Genomic DNA, 23,535 nt, shown 5'->3' with positions numbered 1-23,535 from the left:
AGTGAGACAAACTTGACTCTACATAAAGCTTCTGCACATACAAGAGGGCTTCAAAAAGTTAGTGGGAAATGGAATTAAAAGATAAGTTACAGTGGGAAAATCTTTTTTTAAAGATTTATTTATTTGAAAGGCAGAGTTGGCAGGTAGGGGTGGAGGTGTTGGAGAGACAGATTTTCCATGCACTGGTTCATTCCCAATATGGCTGCAGTGGCCAGAGCTGGGCCAATTCCAAGAAGGAGCCAGAAGCTTCTTCTGGGTCTCCCACATGGGTGTAGGGCCCCAAGCACTTGGGCCATCTTTTGCTGCTTTCCCAGGCACATTAGCAGGGAGCTGGAATGGAAGTGGCAGGGCCAGGCCAAAGCCAGAATCCACCCACGGGGTGCCGGGGGAGATCCAGATGGAGTTTCTGGTTCTTGGCTTAGGCCAGGCCCAGGTCAGGCTGTTGCAGCCATTCATCTGTCTCTCTTTCTCTGTCACTCTACTTTTCAAATAAATCTAAAAGAAAAACCTTGTATTTAACATTTATTGTACAAATTTTTATGACCTCCAGCTCCTACTAATTTACTTGCTAGATCTCAACAATATTCCTAATTGCCACCCCCCTTTCCTGGCGATCCCTAAAGATGGCCATCAAGTTGGGAACCACATGTACTGCAGTTGTCACCTAGCACCCCTCAGGAAGGCAGGGTCCATTGTTCTCCAAATCCTTAAAAGCTTCCTCAGTGCCACTGCTCCCCACACAGCCTCCACAGGGCCAGGCGCACGGCAGTCACTGTTGCTGTTGGCACTCTCACGCTAAAGGAGGGTACTGATGGGCTCCTTGGTGGCCTCCTTGGGGCTGGTGCTGTGGCCTGGCAGGCTGAGCCACTGCCTGTGACACCAGCATGCCATATGAGTGATGGTTTGAGTTCCTCTTGCTCCACTTCCTATCCAGCTCCCTGCTAATGTGCCTGGGAAAGCAGCTGAAGATGGCCAAAGTGCTTGGACCTCTGCACCCACAAGGGAGACCCAGATGGGATTCCAAGCTTCTGGCTTCAGCCTAATCCAGCCCTGGCCATTGCAGTCATTTGGGGAATGAACTGATAGATGATCTCTCTCTTCCTGTAACTTTTTTTTTTTTTTTTTTTTTTTGAAGGCAGAGTGGACAGTGAGAGAGACAGAAAGGTCTTCCTTTTTCCGTTGGTTCACCCCACAATGGCCGCTGTGGCCGGCCCACTGCAGCCATTGCACCACGCTGATCCGAAGCCAGGAGCCAGGTGCTTCTCCTGGTCTCCCATGAGGGTGCAGGGCCCAAGGACTTGGGCCATCCTCCACTGCACTCCCAGGCCACAGCAGAGAGCTGGCCTGGAAGAGGAGCAACCAGGACAGAATCCGGCACCCCGACTGGGACTAGAACCTGGTGTGCTGGCGCCACAGGTGGAGGATTAGCCTATTGAGCCATGGTGCCGGCCTCTGTAACTCTTCTAAATAATTTTTTTAAATAAAAAACTCCACCTCATACAGAAGCACATTTTTCATTGCCATACAATACCCTTTTAATTCCTTGGACCAAAGATATCTTAAGTTTCTGGTCCTGAGGTGTTTTTTTGTTTGTTTGTTTTTTGACAGGCAGAGTGGATAGTGAGAGAGAGAGAGAGAGAGACAAAGGTCTTCCTTTTGCTGTTGGTTCACCCTCCAATGGCCGCCATGGCTGGCACGCTGCGGCTGGCGCACCACGCTGATCCGAAGGCAGGAGCCAGGTGCTTCTGGTCTCCCATGGGGTGCAAGGCCCAAGCACTTGAGCCATCCTCCACTGCCTTCCCGGGCCACAACAGAAAGCTGGCCTGGAAGAGGGGCAACCTGGACAGAATCCAGCGCCCCGACCGGGACTAGAACCCAGTGTGCCAGCGCCGCTAGGTGGAGAATTAGCCTATTGAGCCGCGGCACCGGCCTGGTCCTGAGGTTTCTGTCTTACAAGCTATGTGGCCCATTCAAATGGTTATCACTTAAAAGAGGAACAATCTGACTCCCAAAAAGACCGGTGGATCTTGAAAAATTGGAGTTCACTCACAGTGACTTGGGAAGAAGCCTTTGATAATTGTCTCTATGGAGCAAACTATTCAGGGACACTTCATTTCTTTACCACCTCCGTACGAGCAACTTGACTTCAGCATGAACTATTGCACGCTGTTTTGTAAAGGCACAGGAAATCAATAGTGTACAGAAATAAAATATATTGCCAGTGATAAAGGTACATGAAAAATACGGTAAATGGCATTTTGGTGAAATAACAGCATCACAAAAGGGCGCCTTAGCCACTGGAATTCTATGATGAATGGTGAGCACCTGCTCCCTTCCAGAGAAGCAGAATGTATGACCTGGAAGATCCCAACAGGCTGTGTGAAGGCAGGAATTAAGGGTGAATATTTTGAGTCCCTAACAAGAGGTTTAGTTAAATTTTACATGGCTCTAAACTGTCTGAATCTTCTCTTGTAATTAAAATTCTTTAAGGTAGTTATAGAAAAAATTGTGCTGTTGGGGCCTCCACCTGCAGTGCCAGCTTCCCAGTGGGCACTGGTTCTAGTCCCGGCTGCTCCACTTCCAATCCAGCTCTCTGCTATGGCCTGAGAAAGCAGAAGATGGCCGAAGTCCTTGGGCCCCTGCACCTGCATGGGAGACCTGGAAGAAGCTCCTGGCTCCAGATAAGCCCAGTTCCAGCCATTGTAGCTACTGGGGGAGTAAACCAGCTGACTGGTTTACTCTGTAACTCTGCCTTTCAAATAAATCTTTAAAAAAACCAGTCCACAAAATATGAACAAAATCTGTCAGCTGCCTTTAACATATAAGTGAACATGTTTACAGCACTCATTCACATGCTGCCTATGGGTGCTTTTACTGAGGGCTGCTCGGCTCTGTTAAGAGCATTTGCTGACCCCTGGTGTTAGATTGCCAGGGCACCTTTCAGTGTGCATGTCATAGCAGAAAGGAAAAGACAAACTTCAAGAATGTAGGTTCAGGGGCCAGCACTGTGGCACAGCTGGTTAAGCCACAGCTTATGACACTGGCTTCCCATATCGGAGAGCCAGTTTGAGTCCCAGCTGCTCCATTTCCAATCCGGGCTCCTGCTAATGCACCTGGGAAAGCAGCAGCAAATGGCCCAAGTGCTTGGGTCCCTGTACACACAGGGGAAACCCAGACAGAGTTCCAGTTCTCTGGCTTCAGCCTGGCCCAGCCCCAGCCATTGTGGCCAGTTGGGAAGTAAACCAATAGATTGAAGCTCTCTCTCTGCCTCTCAAATCTTTAGGTGGAAAAAAGGAGAATGAGGGTATAGATGTCGCAGAAAGACACGGAGAGGCAGCTCCACATGCACTGGAGGGCATCTGGGTCGGGGATTCATTTGATTGGGCTTCAACAAAGGTCATGGGTTAGCTGGAAACAGCTCCCCCTGGCGAGAACGCATGGCTCTCACACACTAGAGGTGATGGGTAGAACGTCCCTGGGGAAGGCTGTGCAGAGGCCTGGATGGGCGAGGCCAGCCAGCCCTCAGTGTGGGGCAGACACACCTCCAGGAGGCAGACAGGTCTGAGCGCTGGCAGGACATCAGCGTAGGTACGTGGCAGCCTGAGAAATCCACTGGTTCATGGTGACAGGACTGAAACACCGTTCTCTTCCAGGATCCCGCCTCTCTCCATCCCCTCATCAAGTCTACTCTCCATTTACTTAACCCTTCCACACTCAGCCTGACAATGACCGCCCCAGGAGGCCTTTCCCAGGCACCACCCCCGCACTGCCACACAGCCCACTGCAGAGGCTGAGCTGTCACGGCCGTGGCACACGGTTGCCAAGATGTCCTTTCTCCCCTTCGTCTTTGTCAGGCCCCAAGTGGGCACATGGCTTCCAAGTAAATACCACACTTCCCAGCTTCCTTTGCTGCCGTGTGTGGCCACGAGACTCCATTCTGGTCAACATGAAGTGAGCAGCTGTGTTGCCTAACAACTCGGAGCAGTATTTACCAGACAGCTTGCCTCTGGCCCATTTCTCTTTCTTCTCTTCCTTCCTGCTGATTTGGAATACACAAGTGGTAGCTGCAGTTGAAACTCCCAGTTTTGTCCTCCAGGTGGCGTGCTAAAAATATGCCCCCCAAGCAGGGCAGACATCTGGGCCCCTAGGGTAGGCTGGTGCAGTACCTGGCCAGCTCCCCTCTGGGCCCGTGTGCCTCATTTAGATCATTGTTTCTAGGGTTTCTAGGCATTGTGGCACAGCAGGTTGAACCACTGCCTGAGATGCTCCTATCCTACAACACTGGTTCAAGTCCCAGCTGCCCCATTTCTGACCCAGCTCTCTGCTAATGTTCCTGGGAAAGCAGCAGCAAACGGCCCAAGTGCCTGACCTCCTGCCACCCACGTGAGTCACCTGGATGGAGTTTCAGGCTCCCGGCTTCGGCCTGGCCCAGCTCCAACCACTGTGGCCATGTGGGAAGTGAACCAATGGTTTGAAGATCTTTCTTCCCCCAATTCTGCCTTTCAAATAAATAAACCACTGTTTCTCCTCCATTGGGCAAAGCTATCTATCTTTCTCCCAGTATTACTATGACCCCAATTCCACCCTGGAAGCTCCCAGAGAAAAAAAGACATGGACAGTAACTACATGGTGCCATGGCTTGTCTTTCAAGCACCTGCATTCCTTTTCTTTGAGGTCTCAGGCTAAGTATTTTTAGCTGAGAATTTGGTCCAAACGATAGAGGGTCTTAGACTTGGGAGCTACTCTGAACCCTTGGGGGAAAGAGTTTAATAGAATAGATGCTAACGTTTTTTAAAACTTTTAATGTCACATACAACATACTGTAACATAAAATATATATGCATAAGTTAAAAACTGACACGTTACCACATCCAATTTCTTCATTCCTGAGAAAACAGAAAACTTCTGGTTTCAAAGGAAAACCTACCACCTTTAGCTAAACCCTAATATCCTTCTTAGGTGAAGAGGAGTCTGGCTCTGTGTCAGACTCACCTGTCTACCTGCTAAGGACACGACTTTTGGGGTACAACTTAAAAAAATTACCTGAATTATGACTACACAGAAAATTAAAATTTTCTATTTAGTGATAGCCCAACTGTCACTAAAAACCCTGAATTTCAGGAAATAAGCATGGCTCAAATTTCAAACAGATAATCGTAATGATCGTGTAGGTCAACCACCACTGCAGAACCATCGCTGCTCAAGCTGATGCAGTCGTCCACCAGTGACCTCATCACGTCTTCATTAGGGCAGATGCGGTGCAGTTTGGGGTAAGCCACGAGTCTTCGCAGGGGCACAAAGAACTTCCTTCCCGCCACAAAGGGTTTGGGAGAATTCTCTATCCTGGCTTTCTCCACGTCGGTGAAGGCCGGCCCGAAGGAGGGGAAGTTGCTGTCGTTCTCGGGTGGCTGTATCCCCAACAACCCCTCCCCCTCTCTCAGCCTTCGCAGATGCTTCAGCCGCAAGCTCTCCACCTGTCGGGACACTTCATTCACTAGGACAAGTCTGAGAAACCTCTCCTGCTGTAGGCTTGGGTAGGACGCTGTGAAAACCTGAAGGGAAAGGGGCACTTAGAACACAGGGAAACCGTCAAGGCCGTCCGCAATGTTTTGCCAAGGAATTATTAACTGTAAGGAGGAGACACCTGGCCCAGCATTGAGGCCACCGTTTGGCACCCATGCGTCCCGTATCACAGTTCCTGGCTTCAAGGCCCAGCTCTGCTCCTGTCTCCAGCGACCTGCTGATGCTGACCCTGGCAGGCAGGAGGTGACAGCACAAGAAGTTGGGTTCCTACCACCCACAGCGGAAAACCTAGATGGAATTCCTGGCTCCCCACTTCAGCTGGAGCGGTGGCTATCTGGAGAGTGAGCCAGAGGATGGGTGCTCTGGGTCTGTCATTCTCTAGAATAAACTTAAATGAAAAGAAAAAGAAACACACGCACACAAAACTGAGGTGGGTGTTGCAATGCAGCGGGCTCAGCCACGGCTTGGGTTGCCCACATCCATACTGGAGCGCCTGCTTGTGCCCCAGCACCTCCACTTCTGATCCAGCATCCTGGGAGGCAGCACAAGATTAATGGCTCAGTGCTTGGGCCCCTGACACCCATGTGGGAGATCCGGATGTAGCTCCGAGCTCCTGGTTTTAGCCTGGCCAAGCCCTGGCTATGTGGGCATTTGGGGAGTGAACCAGCAGATGGAAGTATGTCTATCTCCCGTTCTGCTTTTCAAATAGCTAAAAATAACATTAAAATGATGCTATGTACATTTTGGATATGTCAGATCCTACTAATCATAAATGGCTCCATTATAGTGGGCAAGGGCGGCCAACATTATGGCACAGGTTAAGCTGCAGTGAGCACCAGTTTTAGTCGTGGCAGCTCCACTTTCAATCCAGTTCCCTTCTAAATGCACCTGAGAAGGCAGTGGAAGACGGCCGAGTGCTTGAGCCCCTGCCACCCATGTGGGAGACCCAGATGGAGTCCCAGGCTCCTGGGTTTGGCCTGGCCCAGACCCAGATGTTGTGTCTATAGGGGGAATGAACAAGATGGAAGCTCTCTATAACTCCGCCTTTCAAATAAGTATTTTTTAAAATAAGCATCAATCTATAGGCAGAAGATATTATCTGATCAGCTTTCTAATTCTAATGTCCAACAGCTCCCAACCAGGGTTCTACCAATTCACACTAATACAATATTCCTACTTGGTATCACAGGAAAAGGATGGCGGGAAAACCAGTTCAGTTAAAAGGGAAAATGTGTTTCTTCACCCTGTGTCTTTACACCAAAAGGGTCTGGGAAGCTCAGTTCTAACAGTCCTTTCCTGGGCCAAGCTGGGGAGGAGCTGCTGTGGCCCCCCACCACCACCCCCACCACCACTGATAACCAACAGATCCTGCAGGGCTGTCTTATCTGCAGCACAAGTCGTGCCGAGTAACAGGCTTGGTGAGACAGGGCTACAGGCCAGGCAGTCACGAGGGATGCCCGAGCCCACGGCTGCCAGAAGCTGGAGGGCCCGGAGGGTTCTCCTGGAGCGAGCCTCCCACACACTCATTTCTACTCGGAGCACCTCCGCCCACAGGTGCACGGTCTTGCCCTAAGAGCGCCCTCCCCGAGAACACTCACAGCTTTGTACACGTGCTCGTCCTGCCGCTCCGAAACCCTCGATTCGGCCGCCCTTTCTTCGTTCTTCCGGAAGATGCCTATCTGGGTACAGAAGCCCACACTCTCGGCTCCAGCTGGCGGGTCCCCCACACCAGTAAACTCCACAGAGTAACCATAGCGATTCGCCACGAACAGAGCCCTGAAATCAGAGCAGGGGCGCAGATCAGCGTGCAGGGCTGGACAAGCAGACGATAGGGCTGTAACCGACACCTGTGAGTCAGGAAAGGAACAGCCCGAGGGGATCCCCCTGGACAGGGACAGGAAGCCCAGGCACCCTCTCAGCTTCCTCATCTCCAGCCAACACAGACACCCTCACCCCCAAGGGACCTGCTGCCCACACACCCCCCACACCTGCCACACGCGCTGGTTCTCTCAGGACCTCATCTCATGCTAGAGTGCACACTGGGAATCGATTTCATGGGGAGAAAGTAAGGAACAACTTGGGGAGGGTGGGGGCTGGTGGCAGTGCTGTGGCATAGCGAGTACAACAGTCGCCCCTGCAATGCCAGCAGCCCATTCGGGTACTGGTTTGTGTCCCGGCTGCTCCACTTCCAATCCAGCTCCCTGCTAATGGCCTGGGAAAGCCCCCAGAAAATGGCCCAAGTCCTTGGGCCCCTGCACCCACATGGGCAACATAAAAGAAGCTCCTGGCTTCGGCCTGGCCAGCTCTGGCCGTCATGGCCATCTGGGGAGTGAACCAGAGGGCTGGAAGCCCTCTCTCCAAAATCAATCAATCTTAAAAAAAAAAAACTTGAGTAATACATTCAACATTCACATCAAGATTTACTTTTGTGAAGTTTAACACCCTTCCCCCCACTACCACCAAAAAAAAAGTATCTGAACTTACCAGGTCTGAAACTGCATTCTGTTCCACTCAAACTTATGGTCTGAATCTCTCAAGTTCTCTGTTGGAAACAGGGGATTGAATTCCGAGTTTGGTGTGCTGATGACAACCATGGCTGGAGACATGTACCCAAATACCACTTCGGGAAATCTGGCCAGATCACCTGAATCCAGATGTTCTATTCTAAAATGGTCAGTGGAGAAGACATGATCACATTTAACCTCAACTGGAATTATTTTCCTGATTGATGTAGCAACATAATTTCCCTCCACACATTGAGTTGTTCCTTCTATGGATACATTGTAGTACTTAGATCATCTAAGAACAATTACGCATCTAGTCCAATCACACCCACTCTCCACTCTGCCCATGGCGCACATTTGACCAACAAAGGCAGTTTGCTGTGCTCTCTGGGCTTCGTTAGCATCGTCTCCTAAAGCATAAGCTTGTCCCTTCCTGCTGTACTGTACCGAAAAGGCCTAACATCACTTCTCCAGTATCCTTGTCAAAAACGCACACTCTGAGCCCAATAATGAGCAAAGACAAACCCAGCTTGGATGACACCCCACAAAATAACTAGCATGTGTTCTTCAGAAATGTCAAGGGCAAATAGGATGGCAAAGAGGCTGAGCAGACCGAGGCCAGAGGGCAGGAGACCAAGTAAACCTGACAACTTGCAGGCACCATGCAGCCCTGGACTACTTTAGATTACAGCCAAATGTAATAACAGCTATAAAAAGAAATGACTGGGGGCCGGTGCTGTGGTATAGCAGGTGAAGTTGCTGCATGCAGTGCCTGCATCCCATATGGGTGCTGGTTCAAGTCCTGGCTGCTCTACTTCCAATCCAGCTCTCTGCTATGGCCTAGGAAAGCAGTAAATGGCCCAAGTCATTGGGCCCCTACACCCATGGGGTGACCTGGAAGAAGCTCCTGGCTTTGGATCACCGCAGCTCCGGCTGTCGCAGCCAATTGGGGAGTGAACCAGCAGATGGAAGATCTCTCTCCCTCTCTGCCTCTCCTTCTGTGTAGTTCTGACTTTCAAGTAAATCTTAAAAAAAAAAAAGAAACAACTGACAAATGTTAAGTGTGGGCTACAGACAACAGAACTGTACCTATTACAGTTAAGTCCCAGGTAGGGATGTACACATCACACACTGGATGTGCCTGGATCCCCATTCCCAGCTTCCTGCCAATAACACCGTGGAAAGCAGCAGATGATGGTTCAAGTAGTCAGGTCCCTGCCACCCATGTCGAAGACCTGGATTAAATTCCAGGCTCCTGGTTTCAGCCTGGCCCAGCCCTAACTGTTGGGGGCATTTGGGGAGTGAACGAGTAGATGGAAGATCTGGCTGCCTCAAAAAAAATTAATCTCATAAGGTAGTTATACCATAGTTATGTAAGAGTCTTTTTCTTAGAAAATATATATACAGGGACTTGGGTAAAGGAAGACAATGGGGTCCAAACCACTCTCAAATGGTTCATGTGAAAACCACATGCAGGAAGTCAGAAAAAGACAAAGCTAAAAGTGTCATATGGAAACAGCTGGCGAAACTGGGTAAAGCACAGAATTTTGTTCCATTCCTGCAACTTCTGTAAATCTGCAATAATGTAAAAATCCAGTGTTACCCAAAAGCTCCAAGGATTGCTGACATCCTGCCGAAGCCAGGACACCCTGAAGCAACAAGGGCGTCACAAGCAACCCAGCAGCCTTGAAGAGGTGGGGGGAGATAATCTCCCCTGCCAGGCTGCGAGGGCACTCCCCCACCACCACCACTCTGAGGACCTCCATTTCAACAGGACTGTGGCGGGAAGAGCATCGCAACCCTTCAGTCAGTGGTAAGCACTGCAGGTAGCCTGATGACCACTCACACTGTTACACTAGTCAGTCACAGTCGCCAAGCTGCCGAATCCAGCCGTCTGAGTCACCAGTGCAAATACTACAATCAGAGCATGTCGTCAGAGCCTAATGGGACTACGGGGGAAGCTGCCACTTTACCCTACACTAAGCAAGAAAAGCTGAAAATCCCTAAGTATTGATTGCAAAATATGATGAAAAACCTGTAAATAAAACTCAAATGTCGACATGAGAAAAACAGAGCCTATTTTAAAAGCAAAACACACACTTAAACCCATGACCCAGGCCAGTGACACCAGCATCCAATGAGCACCAGTTCTAATCCTGGATGCTCCACTTTCTGATCCAACTCCTTGCTAACGTGCCTGGGAAAGCAGTGGCAGATGGCCCAAGTCCTTGGGTTCTGGCTACCCATGGGGAGACCAGAGTTCCAGGCTCCTGGCTTTGGCCTCATCCAGTCCTGGCTGTTGCAGCTATTTGGTTGTAGCCATCTGGGGAGTGAATCAGCAGATAGAAGATTTCTTTCTCTTTCTCTCTCTCCTTTCCTCCCCCCCACCCCTCCCTGTGTGTGTGCGCGTGTGTGTCTGTGTATATATATAAAATCTCCCTTTCCCCCCATAACTCTTTCAAATAAAAAAAATTTTTAAAATCTAGGGGCCAGCATTAAATCCATAGCCTGCAATGCTGCCATCCCATATGGGCACTGGCTGCTCCACTTCTGATCCAGCTCACTGTTAGTGTGCCTGGGAAAGCAGAAGAGAGCCCAAGTACTTGGGTCCCTGCACCTACATGGGAAACCCAGAAGCAGCTCTGGGATCCTAACTTTGGCCTGGCCCAGCCCCAGTTGTTGCAGCCACTTGGGTAATGAACCAGTGAATGGAAGATCTCTGTGTCTCCCTCTCACTCTAACTTTTAAATAAATTTTAAATTAACTTAAAAAAATAAAAATAAAAATCATGACCCAGTAACTCCACACCAGTGAAATGAACCTTGTCCTGAAAACCTGCCTGAATGTGTAACAGTTCAATCTGTAATCCACATCAAAGTGGAAACAATCTAAATATCCTTCAACAGATGGGAGATAAAGGCGCACTTCCACGCAAAAGGCATAATATAGGGGTTAAAAGGAGCTGAACCCTGATGCATACAACATGGATAAAATTCAAAAAGTATTAGCCAAATGAAGACTTAAGGTTACATCATCACACTCTCCAAATGACAAGACAGTGATGGACAACAGAACAGAGGTTGCCAAGAGCCAAGGGAAAGTGGCTGACCACAAAGTTGTAGCAAGAAGTAGCTGTTTAGGATGATAGAGCCATTTGAACTTTGCCTGTAATAACAGCTACATCAAACCATACATGTGTTAAAATTCACAGGAATGTACCTCCCCATATATATATTTTACTGCATGACATTTTCAAAAACTATTTGGAGTAGGCATTGTGGTAGAACAGGCTAAACTGTGGCTTGGGACACCAGCATCCCACAGCAGAGTGCCAGTTCAAGTCCTGGCTGCTCTGCTTCCCATCTAGCTTCCTGCTATTCTACCTGGGATGGCAGTGGGTAATTGTCCAGGCACTTGGGGCCCTGTCATCCACGTGGAAGACCCAGATGGGGTCCCCGGCTCCTGGCTTCATCCTGCCCCTGCCCTAGGTGTTGTGGGCATTTGGGGATTGAAACAGCAGATGGAGGTTCTCTCTCTCTCCCTCTCTCTCTCTGCCCCTGCAAACCCCCTCACGTCATCTCTACTTTTATTTCATTCTGCCTTTCAAATAACTAAAACTATTAAAGTCAAAATATAAAGTAGGGAGGAGAAAATAGCTTCTCTGTATCAGTTACCCAGATAATTCCCCTAACACATAAAGAAAATGACTTAGAAAAATACCAACAACCCAGGAAGAAAATTCATAAAAAGATACATACAGCTCAAAGGAGTAAACCAAGCGGCTGTGGTGTGTATGGAAATGTGGCCACCCAGGTGTCAGAGAAACACCAATGAAAGCACACCAAGATCATGCTTCCCCCGTATCAGCCCGTCAGTGATTTTAGACACTGGGCAAGACAACCCTGTAGAAGACACACAGAGCAGGAAGGCACTCCCTCCTACAGGGCCAGCAGGTGTGCCAATCAGGCCTGCCGGTTGATGACTGCGCTGGTAGACACAGACAGCTGTCCACTAACATCTATTCCTCTGGGCACCAAGAGTCATCACAGGCATAGACGTGCCCAGCTAGAGGATATACGCCCAGCCTCCTGTTCAGCCAGGTGTGCCCATCAGCCTAAGTTCTCCCACACAGAAGGGGAAGGGGAGCCCCGTGTGCCCATTCTGGCTCGGAGCCTTTCAGCATTCAGCATGCGCTCCACTGGGAGGTCCCCCTTCCCGCAGACTGGACCAGGAATACCTGCGGCCCAGCTCCGATGACACGGGTGGGTGCCGACATCCCAGGGAATGGCATTTGGGTCCCAGATGGCTTCAGGAAGCCAATAACAAAAAAGCAACCTGATTAAGAAATGGGCAAAGGACTCCAATAGACTTCTTCCAGTATACATCCAAGTGGCCATTAGGCACATGAGGCGATGTTCAGTGTTAAGATGATTAGGGAAATGCAAATCAAGCCCACAGTCAGATACTATTTCACATCCATTAGGAAAGCAATTATCGAGAAACAGACAGGGGCCGGCACTGTGGTGCAGCAGGTTAAAGCCCTGGCCTGAAGCATCGGCATCCCATATGGGCACCGGTTCTAGTCCCGGCTGCTCCTCTTCCTATCCAGCTCTCTGCTATGGCCTGGGAAAGCAGTAGAACATGGCCCAAGTTCTTGGGCCCCTGCACCCACATGGGAGACCCAGAAAAAGCTCCTGGCTTTGGATGGGCGCAGTTCCAGCCGTTGTGTCCACTTGGGACGTGACTGGTGTGAACCAGTGGATGGAAGACCTCTGTCTCTACCTCTGTAACTTTCAAATAAATTAAATCTTAAATACACACACACACACACACACACACAGAGACAGGGACTAGCATGTGGCACACCACGTTAAGCCCCTACTTGCAACACTGGCATCCCATTTCAGAGTGCTGGTTAGAGTCCCAGCTGTTCTGTTTCTGATCAGGCTCCCTAATGCAGCTGGGAAGGCAGCGGATGATGGCCTAAGTACTTGAGCCCCTGCTACCCATGTGGGAGACCCAGATGCAGCTCAGGGCTCCTGGCTTCAGCTTGGTCCAGTACTGGCTGTTGCAGTGAGTCAATAAGATACCTCCATTTCTAATATACACATAAATCAAATTTTTATTCAAAGCCACAGAAAAACAACTTGGTGAGAATGGAGAGATCAGAACCCATGCACTCCGCTTTTAGGACAGTGAGATGGTACAGCTGCTAAGGGAAGAAGGACAGCAATTCCTCAAAGAGAATTACAAGTAGAATGACCATGCAACCTAGCAATTCCACTTCTGAGTATATTCACAAAAGAAATGAAAGAGGGCATAAACCTACGTGTTTTCCTCAGTGCATAACAGGGCTAAGCACAATAGTCCAAAGTAGAAGCAACCCAAGAGTCCCATCAACAGGTAAATGCCTGCACAAACTGGTATGAACACATACAGCCTTACAAGGCTATTCTGACATACGCCACGGCCCAGGCGAACGCTGAAGCCATTATGCAAAATGAAATAAGCCCGTTGCAAAGGGGCAAGTAATGCAGGATTCCACTCAGAGAAAGCGGTGAAGGGACAGGAGCTGGGAGTTATTAATGGTCTCAGGGATGCAAGATGCAATCTATGGATGGATGATAGTGATGGGAGCCCAACAGTATGATGTATTCAGTATCACTGAATTTAAAATGATTAAGACAGTATATTTTGTTATGTGCACTTTAGCACAATAAAAATAAAGGGGTGGGCATGTGCTCAGCAGTTAACCACCACTTGGGATGCCTGCCCCTTATCAGAGTGCCAGAGATCAAGCCCCAGCTCAGGCTTGGCTCCGGATTCCAGCTTCCTGCTAATACACAATAATTCCTGAGTGCAGTGGCATTGACTCACCTGGGCTTCTGCCACCCATGTGGAGACCCGAGTTGAATTCCAAGCTCCCAGCTTCAGCTGGGCCCAGCCCTAGCCATTGCAGGCATTTGAGGAGTGAGCCAGTGAGTGAGAGCTCTATCTCTCTGCCTCAAATTCTTATTGCCAGGAGCCAGCGCTATGGCGTAGCAGGTAAGGCCTCCGCCTGCAGTGCCAGCATCCCATATAGGTGCTGGTGCAAGTCCCAGCTGCTCCACTTCCAATCCAGCTCTCTGCTATGGCCTGGGAAAGCAGCAGAGGATGGCCCAAGTCCTTGAGCCCCTGCACCAACATGGGAGACCTGGAAGAAGCTCCTGGCTCCTCGCTTCAGATCGGCCCAGCTCCAGCCGTTGCAGCCAATTAGGGAGTGAACCAGCAAATGGATGACCTCTGACTCTCCTTCTCTCTAGTTCTTTCAAATAAGTAAATCTTTTTAAAAAAAAAATTTATTGCCAGATGCTGTTCTCACTGTATCCATTGTTCCTTTGGCATTCTTTATAAGAAGGACATTTACTGAACAAACACAAATGCCTACTATGTGCCAGGCAGTAGAAAATGCAGATAAATACAATGCAAACTCCCTGCTGGAGAGGAATTGTGTACTAAAAGGTGGAAATCAACCTGAACACACAAGGCAAGCTGGCCCCAAGCAAGCCCCTTAACTACCAAAAGACCATTAAGAAACACACACTTTGGGTTTCCCAACACCACGCCCCTTTCAGAGGAAACACTTTAATAACCAATTCCAGGGCCGGCGCCGCAGCTCACTAGGCTAATCCTCCACCTTGTGGCACCGGCACACCGGGTTCTAGTCCCAGTCGGGGCGCCGGATTCTGTCCCAGTTGCCCCTCTTCCAGGCCAGCTCCCTGCTGTGGCCAGGGAGTGCAGTGGAGGATGGCCCAAGTGCTTGGGCCCTGCACCCGCATGGGAGACCAGGAGAAGCACCTGGCTCCTGCCATGGGATCAGTGCGGTGCGCCGGCCGCAGCGCGCCAGCTGTGGTGGCCATTGGAGGGTGAACCAATGGCAAAGGAAGACCTTTCTCTGTCTCTCTCACTGTCCACTCTGCCTGTCAAAAAAAAAAAAAGAAAAGAAAAGAAAGAAAAAAATAACCAATTCCAGTAGAAGAGGAGCCCGAGACTTCAGGTTGTCAGAAAGTAAGAACTAACAACGAGGCAGATCAGACACAAAAGCCATCTTGATGGAGCCCCCTACTGGCCAACCCTGGGACATTTGAGTAAGAAAAGTACAGTAAGAAAAGAAATCCGCCATTAAAACACAGGAATTCCTAAATTCATAGTGACGTCAAATAAATGCAGGAAAGAGCATGCTCTTGCTTATGGTAAAGTGCCAAGGGCTGACTGGGAAATGCACAGGAATTGAAAACAAAACTGTTATTTGCCACTACTGTGATAATAACTGGCTCAGACAAGAACCAGTCAGGAAGCTAAATCCACGGGCAAGTACGGCTGAATGGCAGGATCTGTGCATGATCTCCACAGGACTCCCCACACTGCTCATCAGCTGGGAGGAAAGGGCAAAGAGCACCGTGGTGGAACAAATACCTTGACCGGGGAGATTACAGTGGACCCAGTGAGGACGGGCAGATGCGTGCTTCCAGGTGGGCTGCCCCGAGGGTGCAGAACCCAACTCTCCAGGCCAGGAGCCCGAAATCCAGACTACTCAGATTAGAAACAGGGTGCAGGTGACCAGCTACGTAACATCCCTGGCCTTAGAAGTACAAACTGAATTTTACATTGCATGCACACAGCTGTCCTATGTGTAACCTATCCTGAACTGATTCAGGGGGAAAGAACTGGAGGGACAGCTGGGAAAGGGAGACTGCACGCATTCAAAGGATAAGGGAAATGTTAACAAAGGTGAAGGGGAATAAGGGGGATACAAGTGTCCTTGGCAGTCGCTGTATCTCCCAATGCACTTGCACATTTAAAATGTCCAAATCAAATGTCAGAAAGAGGACAATGCATTCCCAAGATGACTAATTTTCTTACAGATACCAACCAAGACTTGACTATCAGAACACTAAGATTACCGAGGCTAGTTCTTTCAGATCTTTTCAAATAGAGAGTTATATTGTAGAAGTCAGCTTAAAACTTACAGTTCAATACACGTAATCAGATCAAATCCAAGCAAACGCGAGTCTCTCTCCACTGCAGAGCCATGATACAAGGTAATGGTCAGATCCAGATCCCGTGGTTTGAGGAAATCCCCCATGAAAGGAGACAGCTGATCCCTGCAAAGCAATCATTGCCGGGGAGACACTGTGAACAAAATCCACATGGAGATGCCCACATGCTACAATTTTTCTTCCAGAAACCTAGGGAGAAGGTAGTTTTCAGAAGTATGACACAGCCTGTTCGCTTTGTCAAAGTATTAAATACCTCACTGGGGCTGCCTCTGTGGCACAGGTTAGACTGCCACCTAGGACACCAGCGTCCTAGATGAGTACCAGTTCAAGTCCTAGTTGCTCCCCTTCTGATCCAGTTCCCTGCTAATGTACCTGGGAAAGCAGCAGAGAATGGGGCAAGTACTTGGGCCCTTGCACCCACATTGGAGACCCATATGAAGTTCCAGGCTCCTGCCTTCAGCCTGGCCCAGCCCCAGCCACTGCAAACATTTGGGATGAGAACCAAATCAAACCAGATCAAAGATGAAAGCTAGCACTCTAACTCTTTCAAATAGCTGAATCTTAACACACACACACACACACACACACACACACAAACTTGACATTGGGCAGTTTTCTCACAATGTAAAGTTACTTGCCAAGGAGTATTTGATATTGTTCATTAAGATTTTCAAAATAGGGGGACCTGGTGTTACAGTGCAGCAAGTTAAGCTGCCACCTGCACACTGGTATCTCATATGTGGGTTGGTTCCATTCCCAGCTGCCCCACTTCCAATCTAGCTTCCTGCCAGTGTTCCTGGGAAAGCAGTGGGAGGTGGCCCAAGTCCTAGGGCCCCTGAGACCCATATGGGAGATTTGGATGGAGTTCCTGTCTCCTGGTTTTCGCCTGGCCCAGCCCTGGCCATTGCAGCCATTTGGCAGGTCAACCAGCAGATTAAAGATCTTTCTCCCCCACTCTAATTCTGCCTTTCTAATGAAGAAGTAATCAAATCTAAAAGTTTTTAACTAAAGAAATATTTACAGTGGCCAAAGGTAGACCAGGCCAAGAACCCATCTAGGTCTCCCACGTTGGTGTCCCGGGCCCACGTACTAAGGCCATCTTCCATTGCATTCCCAGGTTCGTTAACATGGAGCTGAATGGGAAGCCAAGTGGCCAGGACTCAAACCCAGAACTCCGATACTAGTTGCCAGCATCACTTGTTTAACCAGCTACATTCCACAACACCATCCCCAATATTCTCATTTTTAATGCTTTTGGCTTGGAGCCAATGCTGTGGTGTAGCAGGTAAAGCCACCATCTGCAGGACTGGCATCCCATAAGGGCACTCGAGTTCTGGCTGCTCTACTTCCAATCCAGCTCTTTGCTATGGCCTGGGATACCAGTAGAAGATGGCCCAAGTCCTTGGGCCCCTGCACCCATGTGGGAGACCTAGAAGAAGCTCCTGGCTTTGGACTGGCTCAGCTGTGGCCGCTACAGCCATTTGGGGAGTGAACCAACAGATGGAAGGCCTTTCTCTCCATCTCTCCCTCTAATTCTACCTCTCAAATAGATAAATCTTTTACAAAGAAGATGCCAGGAGGCCTAGAGCCTTTGTCCAGCACTCTGAGGCCTCTTAAGTCCTCTACTAGAAATCATTTTACCTGGCATGCATGAGACTTTGCCACCTGAAACTGATTTTTCAATGCCTTGACTACTGGAATGACTAACTGGGGCTTTACATGTATAAGCAGAGAGACAAAATACAGGAATTGTGCATACAGTATACACTCAATGATAGCTATGGCAAAGCCTCTTTCAGTGAGCTGGAGACTCCCCAGAGGTCTGAATATTTTAAAGCAAGCTCTACAAAACTGACCACTGGGGCCAGCACCGTGGCTTACTTGGTTAATCCTCTGCCTGTGGCACCAGCATCCCATATGGGTGCCAGGTTCTAGTCCTGGCTGCTCCTCTTCCAGGCCAGCTCTCTGCTGTGGCCCAGGAGGGCAGTGGAGGATGGCCCAAGTGCTTGGGCCCTGCACCCGCATCAAAGACCAGGAAGAAGCACCTGGCTCCTGGCTTTGGGTGGGCGCAGCGCCAGTCATGGCAGCCATTTGGGGAGTGAACCAATGGAAGAAAGACCTTTCTGTCTCTGTCTATAACTCTGTCAAAAAAAAAAAGGTAACAAAACTGACCCTTTCTCCAAGTAGAATTCATACCACTGGTTTTAGATTAAGGCATGACGCTTGCAGAAGTTAAGTCTTGGTTCCCAGTTGCACCACAGCATGACCAGGAGGCAGCAATGGAAACTGGCTGTGAGCAATGGAAACCAAGGGCTGAGCACATGGGGCACCATGGCATTAGTAACCATTCCTGCATGGACAGCTCGCCAAGTCACGCCAGACTTCCACAGGGAGAGACGCAGGCATCAATCTGTTCAACAGGGTGCAGCCCCATCACCCAATTCCCTTGCACTAGGCCCTCAGGAAGGGCCTTAAGGTTTCCTGCATCTCAACATTGCCACCCGGCAGACCAGGCTTCCCCCAGTGAACCTTTGGAGAATAAGCCGTAGCAAAGCCCTCGCCCTGAGCCTTACCCTCTCCATCGTAACTTATCCTCATCAATGTCTACTCCAACAAGCTCTTCGATGCAGGGGTAGACTTTCAGCAGCCTTATGAGTGACGTATCCCCACATCCCAGGTCTGCAACCTGCAGAATGAGACACAGTGTTATTTCAAAGGCACTGCTGGCCACGGAAGTGTGCGCCAAAGCTTTATTTGGGGAGGGGGACATTCATGGTAATAACAGAGCTGCTATCTGAAAGTAGCTTTTTGGCTGAAGAGTAGGAACAGGAAGCAAATTCATCTCAGAGTCCATAGGCCTATGGGCAAGTAAGAACTTCCACCTAATCAAAGTCAGGTAGCAAGAGCCGCGCCTATTCCAGAATCACTGCTGTTGGCTGCATTTGACACACAACCAGGTGTGCAGCCAGGTTTCCCACTCAGAACCACAAGCTGGACCCTTAAAAATTCTCAGCATCAGGCTTCAGCAAGCAAAGCTTTATCAAATTTGCTTTCATTCATTTCTGACATGTGAAGACAGTCACTTCTTATTTGACACACCAATGACATCAAACCATATGAAATCCCATATTGGACTTTAAACTGCCAAAAAGGCAATTCTAGATGCTTCAACTGAATGTTCATGTCTGGATGGCTAAAGATGTTAAAAAAAAAAAAAAAAAAACCTGCACTCTGTGTGCATATACAAAAACACAATAGTGCAGCTGAAAAAAAGAACCCCTCACACAGTAATCTTTGGTCTTGAGCATCAGGCACAAATTAAAATCTAGATACTCACCTTCCCAACACCTAGGATACATCTAGAACATCCCATGCATTAGCACAGGAAGCAGATATGTTGTGTGAAATGGTGACTTTCCATTGAGGTGTTAGAGGCCCATTAACATCTAATTTCAAAACAAACAATTCTATGGCCATGGTACCAGTCTGCCTGATGCTCCGACTACTCTAGAAAGGCGAACCTGCATCCAACTGTACATGTGAACCTGGCTGGCGACACTGAATGCTACCCGAGCCCTGCACTCCTCATAAATGGCTACAGGAAGTCACCTGTTCTTTGTGGGCCAGGAGTGGACTCACTGGAGAAAGCCTCTCCCCCACAGGCGTTAGATTAAGTCGCCAGCTGTCCATTCTTTGCCTCAAAAATCAACACAACCATCTGTCCTCACTGATCAGCAAGACCAGAATTCCCGTGACTGTACTTCTTAGGCTGGCTTCAGGGGGGCGCCTACCAGCCTCTGATTCATCTACTTGCCAGCTTAGCTTCCTCTCTGTCAGAGGAAGACACCTGGCTCAACTCTTGAAGACACCTGTGGACTTTGCCCTCACAACATCACCATCCTTCTACTCCAACAATCCGTCTGAGAAGGTTTCTTACTAGTGTGCTTTATTTGACAAAACACTTCAAAAAACAATCTTAGCAATTCAGTGTTTGTGATGCCCTACCTTCTTGGGTTCATGCTGATCCACTATATCTTTAACAAACTGGTACCGCTGTCTGTACAGTGGAGGTTTAAACTTTATTATCCTCTCCTTGGGAACTTCACGATTATTACCAATCACATTAGTGCACTGAAAATGTAGCCAAAAAAAAAAAAATTAGAAATCTAAGTTACACATGACTTCAGAAACTAAATGGGGGTACAGATTTTTATTTCCCCTCAATGAGATTAAAGTTCATTTCCTTCCGCAACTGCCCTAGCCACATTAAGGGCCCAACTTCCTTGTGGACTAATCAGACAGCAGGGATCTACAGCTGGAGTATGCCAAGTGTGATCTCCAAATACCAGTGTCTTTACCTGGAAATGTCACTAAAACAAAATCTTGAGCCTCACCCCAGACTTGCTGGGACAGAACTCTGAAAGCCAATCAAACCCCCCAGGTGATCCATCCACACCCATCAGTGAGGCACCACGCTTGGAAAGCGTTTAAAGACTGTTATTTTAACAACTGGTGATTTTTAAAAAGTCACTTAACACAGACACGCCAGGTGTGGATATGTCAGCCTCATTCCGCTCACCACCCTGGGAAGCGTGAGAACCGAGATGCCAGGCGCTGCTCCTGGCTGCCCCCAGGTGTTTTAACTTCCGAGAAAAAACAAGAGTGGCGTTACCTGTGCCTTCTCTCCTTCCATTTCCCTTCCAAGTTTCGCTGAGACAAAAATGCAGATGGTCCCTTCAGGCTGTTCGTCAGAGACTCAGCAGCGATTCCGCTGTAAATACAAGCCGTTTCGAGAATGACACCCAAGAGAAACAGCTTGGGGGGGGGGGGGTGTGCTCTCTGCCTTTCCATGAAAGCCATTCAGTCCCTGGAATACCCACTTAAGTATTGTTTCAGACGTGAGCAAACGGGCTCGGGAAGCCGAACCCCTCACCTCATTCAACCCAGCTAAGCACAATGACACCCCTTCTGCCCTTCTACCCCCAGTTCAGTCAGATACAAATAACACTCTTGGGAGTTCAGCCAGTTTCTTTTCTAAGAGCCTGCACCTCCTCCAAGCTGTTTCCAATCAATGACCTACCCACTCATCGGTAAAATGGCATTTCGTGAAGGGGGACAGTTCCCTTAACGACTTGGGACACTAGAGACGCCGCAGCATCACTTCTATTCACTCTCGGACTTGGGTTTCGACTTTGGTCCTTTATTGCACTCTGGTCTCCAACAACCAGAACTTAACCTGAAATTTAGGCAACATGGCAATCACAGCTTCTAAATAATTCCCCGACGTCTGCTGCGAAACCCTGCTCCTGCGAGCCAACCTGCCCTTCCTCCACGAGCACCCGTCGTCCTCACCGCTGACCCTGGAGCCAGGCGCACTCCCAGGCGGCGAAGCAAGGCAAAGCGCAGTAAGCGGACCAGACCCAGCCTCCGCCCAATTTAACTCCAGGCCCCGCCCCTGACGCCCGACCTCGCGCAGACTCACAAGGCGACGTTACCCGCCCGCCGCTCCACCTGCGCCCGCCACACCTGCGCCTCCGGGCTCCCCGCTGCTGGGTGCGCCCTCTAGCGGGGGGCGCTCGGGGTCCGCCCTGTGTACCTGGATCCCTGCCGTGCGCCCGCCGCTGCGCTCCCGGCTCCCGGCTGTAGGGCGTCGGTTTTGCGCCTCAACGGCCCGCGAGGCGCATGCGGCGAAGCCATTTTCTAGGTCTTCACGGGAACCTCGGCGGGGGCCGCGGCTCCCGCGTCTCCCGCGCGGGCTCGCGCTGCGGCCCCCCGCTCGGCCCGCCGCCGCGACTGTTGAGCCGAGGCGGCGCCGCAGCGAGCTGGGCCAAGCCCTGGAAACGGCCCTGGCCGACGGAAGGCGGCGGAGAAGCGGCCGCGCTCACCGCGAGCGCACGCCGCCGCCTCTGCCGCCCCTGGACGGTCCTCCGGAACCGGCTTTGAGGGACTCCGGGCTGCATCAAGTTGGTCCCGTAACACCTGAACTCAGAAAACACGCTTTCTCAGCTCCCTCCACACCCCAACTCGTTTTTTTCTTTTTTTTAACCCACGTGCTGTGGACGAAATTGACCTATTAGGCCTACTGTACCGTGACCTTGCCTGTAGAAATTCAACTTAACGCTTTATAAACTGTGCTTGCTTTTCCGTGTGCGATGGAAGGGCTTAAGGAGAATCAGAGGAGGATGGAAACATTACTACTTCAGTTTGGTTTTTGTTTTGTTTTGTTTTTCCATTTAATTTGAAAGGTAGAGTCGGAGACCTTGGATCTGCTAGTTCACTCCGGTAATGCCTGCACCAGAACTCAATCCCAGGTCTCTCATGTGGATGGCAGCGACCCAATTACTTGAGCTAACACCTGCAGACTCCAAAGGTATGCAGTAGCAAGAAACTGGAATTGCAAGGGGAGCTGGGATTGCAACCCAGACACTCCAATACGGTTGCGGGCCTCGGAGCCAGGTCTCTCTTAACCTGTCCCCAAAAGTCCCTCCCCCTTAAAAAAAAAATGGTGTAAAAAGCTTTAGGAATTTGCATATCACCTTGCTCAGGGGCCATTACTCGGTATGGTTCCCATTTTACTATATGTGCTGCTGAAAGCACCAAAACTAGTATTTTAGAAATCAAAAGCTGATACTTATTACCGAATTCACAGCCTAATAATATAAGCGTTATAGTGGAACTGGATTTTTCAAACGCTCAACACCCCTGGCAGCACATTGTGCTAATTGTTTAAGAATGCACCAAGATGAGTTACACAAAGCTTGTTTTTGGCGCTGGGATGCAGTGTTAATGTCACCCCACAGTGTAAGAGGCTTCTGTTGGCCTGGCTCAGCTGTAGTTTTAACCCACTGTCTTTGTTAAGAGAGCATACTCCTTACCACAGAATATAATTTAGGTAGAGACTTTCAAAGTAAGTAATAAACTTCTGGTCACATATTCAAAAGAATTGAGAGCAGGAACTCAAATATTGTACATCCAAGTTCACAGCAGCGTTGCTGACAGTAGCCAAAATGTGAAAACAGCCCAAATGTCCATCAATAGGAAAATGTCTTAAAAAAAAAAAAAAAGTGGTTTCTGCGTTATCCAGCCTCATGGGCATTATGGGACAGCGGCCTAGGCTGCTGCCTCGGACCTCCACGTGCTGACAGGACAGCAGGGGTCAAACACTGGCTACTCTGCTTCTGACCAGATTCCTGCTCAGGTGCCTGGGAGGCAGCAGATGATGTGCCAGGGAGGAGGTACCCAGATGGAGCTCTGAGGCATCCAGCCCAGCCCTGGCTGGTGCAGATATTTGAGAAATGGTGGATGGAAGATTGCACTCGCTCTCGCTCCCTCTCCTGTGCCTTTCAAATACTCTTTTTTTTTTTTTTACATGCCTACACATGCAATGGGATATTCAGTCTTTAAAAGGGGTTAAATCCTAACACTTGCTACAACATGGATGAGCCTTGATGACATTATGTTCAGTGCTA

The 23,535-nt window shown here is 49.4% G+C and overlaps 1 protein-coding gene and 1 pseudogene across 4 annotated transcripts; both read right to left on the bottom strand.

Moving 5' to 3' along the window:
- Window positions 1–3,279: 3,279 nt before the first annotated feature.
- On the bottom strand, window positions 3,280–21,802 carry HENMT1 (HEN methyltransferase 1). 4 transcript variants are annotated; one of them, XM_070077965.1, is made up of 8 exons: window positions 21,663–21,802; window positions 20,739–20,837; window positions 20,072–20,197; window positions 18,640–18,752; window positions 16,037–16,171; window positions 8,008–8,187; window positions 7,122–7,299; window positions 3,280–5,552 (listed from the first exon to the last, which is right to left on the bottom strand). In XM_070077965.1, exons 2-8 carry the CDS (start codon window positions 20,757–20,759, stop codon window positions 5,136–5,138), a joined length of 1,170 nt encoding a protein of 389 aa, XP_069934066.1. In that variant the 5' UTR covers window positions 20,760–20,837; window positions 21,663–21,802; the 3' UTR covers window positions 3,280–5,135. The 4 variants fall into 4 exon arrangements, with proteins under 4 accessions (XP_069934066.1, XP_069934069.1, XP_069934067.1 ...); XM_070077968.1 differs by having other exon boundaries at window positions 21,549–21,664; XM_070077966.1 differs by lacking the exon at window positions 21,663–21,802 and adding an exon at window positions 21,419–21,532.
- A 762-nt stretch (window positions 21,803–22,564) lies between these two features.
- On the bottom strand, window positions 22,565–22,663 carry LOC138850760 (U6 spliceosomal RNA; annotated as a pseudogene).
- Between the last annotated feature and the right edge of the window lie 872 nt (window positions 22,664–23,535).

The sequence above is a fragment of the Oryctolagus cuniculus genome, chromosome 7, assembly GCF_964237555.1.
Source record: "Oryctolagus cuniculus chromosome 7, mOryCun1.1, whole genome shotgun sequence".
Classification (NCBI taxonomy): Eukaryota; Metazoa; Chordata; class Mammalia; order Lagomorpha; family Leporidae; genus Oryctolagus; species Oryctolagus cuniculus.
Note: the sequence above shows the minus strand (reverse complement) of the source record. Positions and strands in the feature narration are given on the sequence as shown.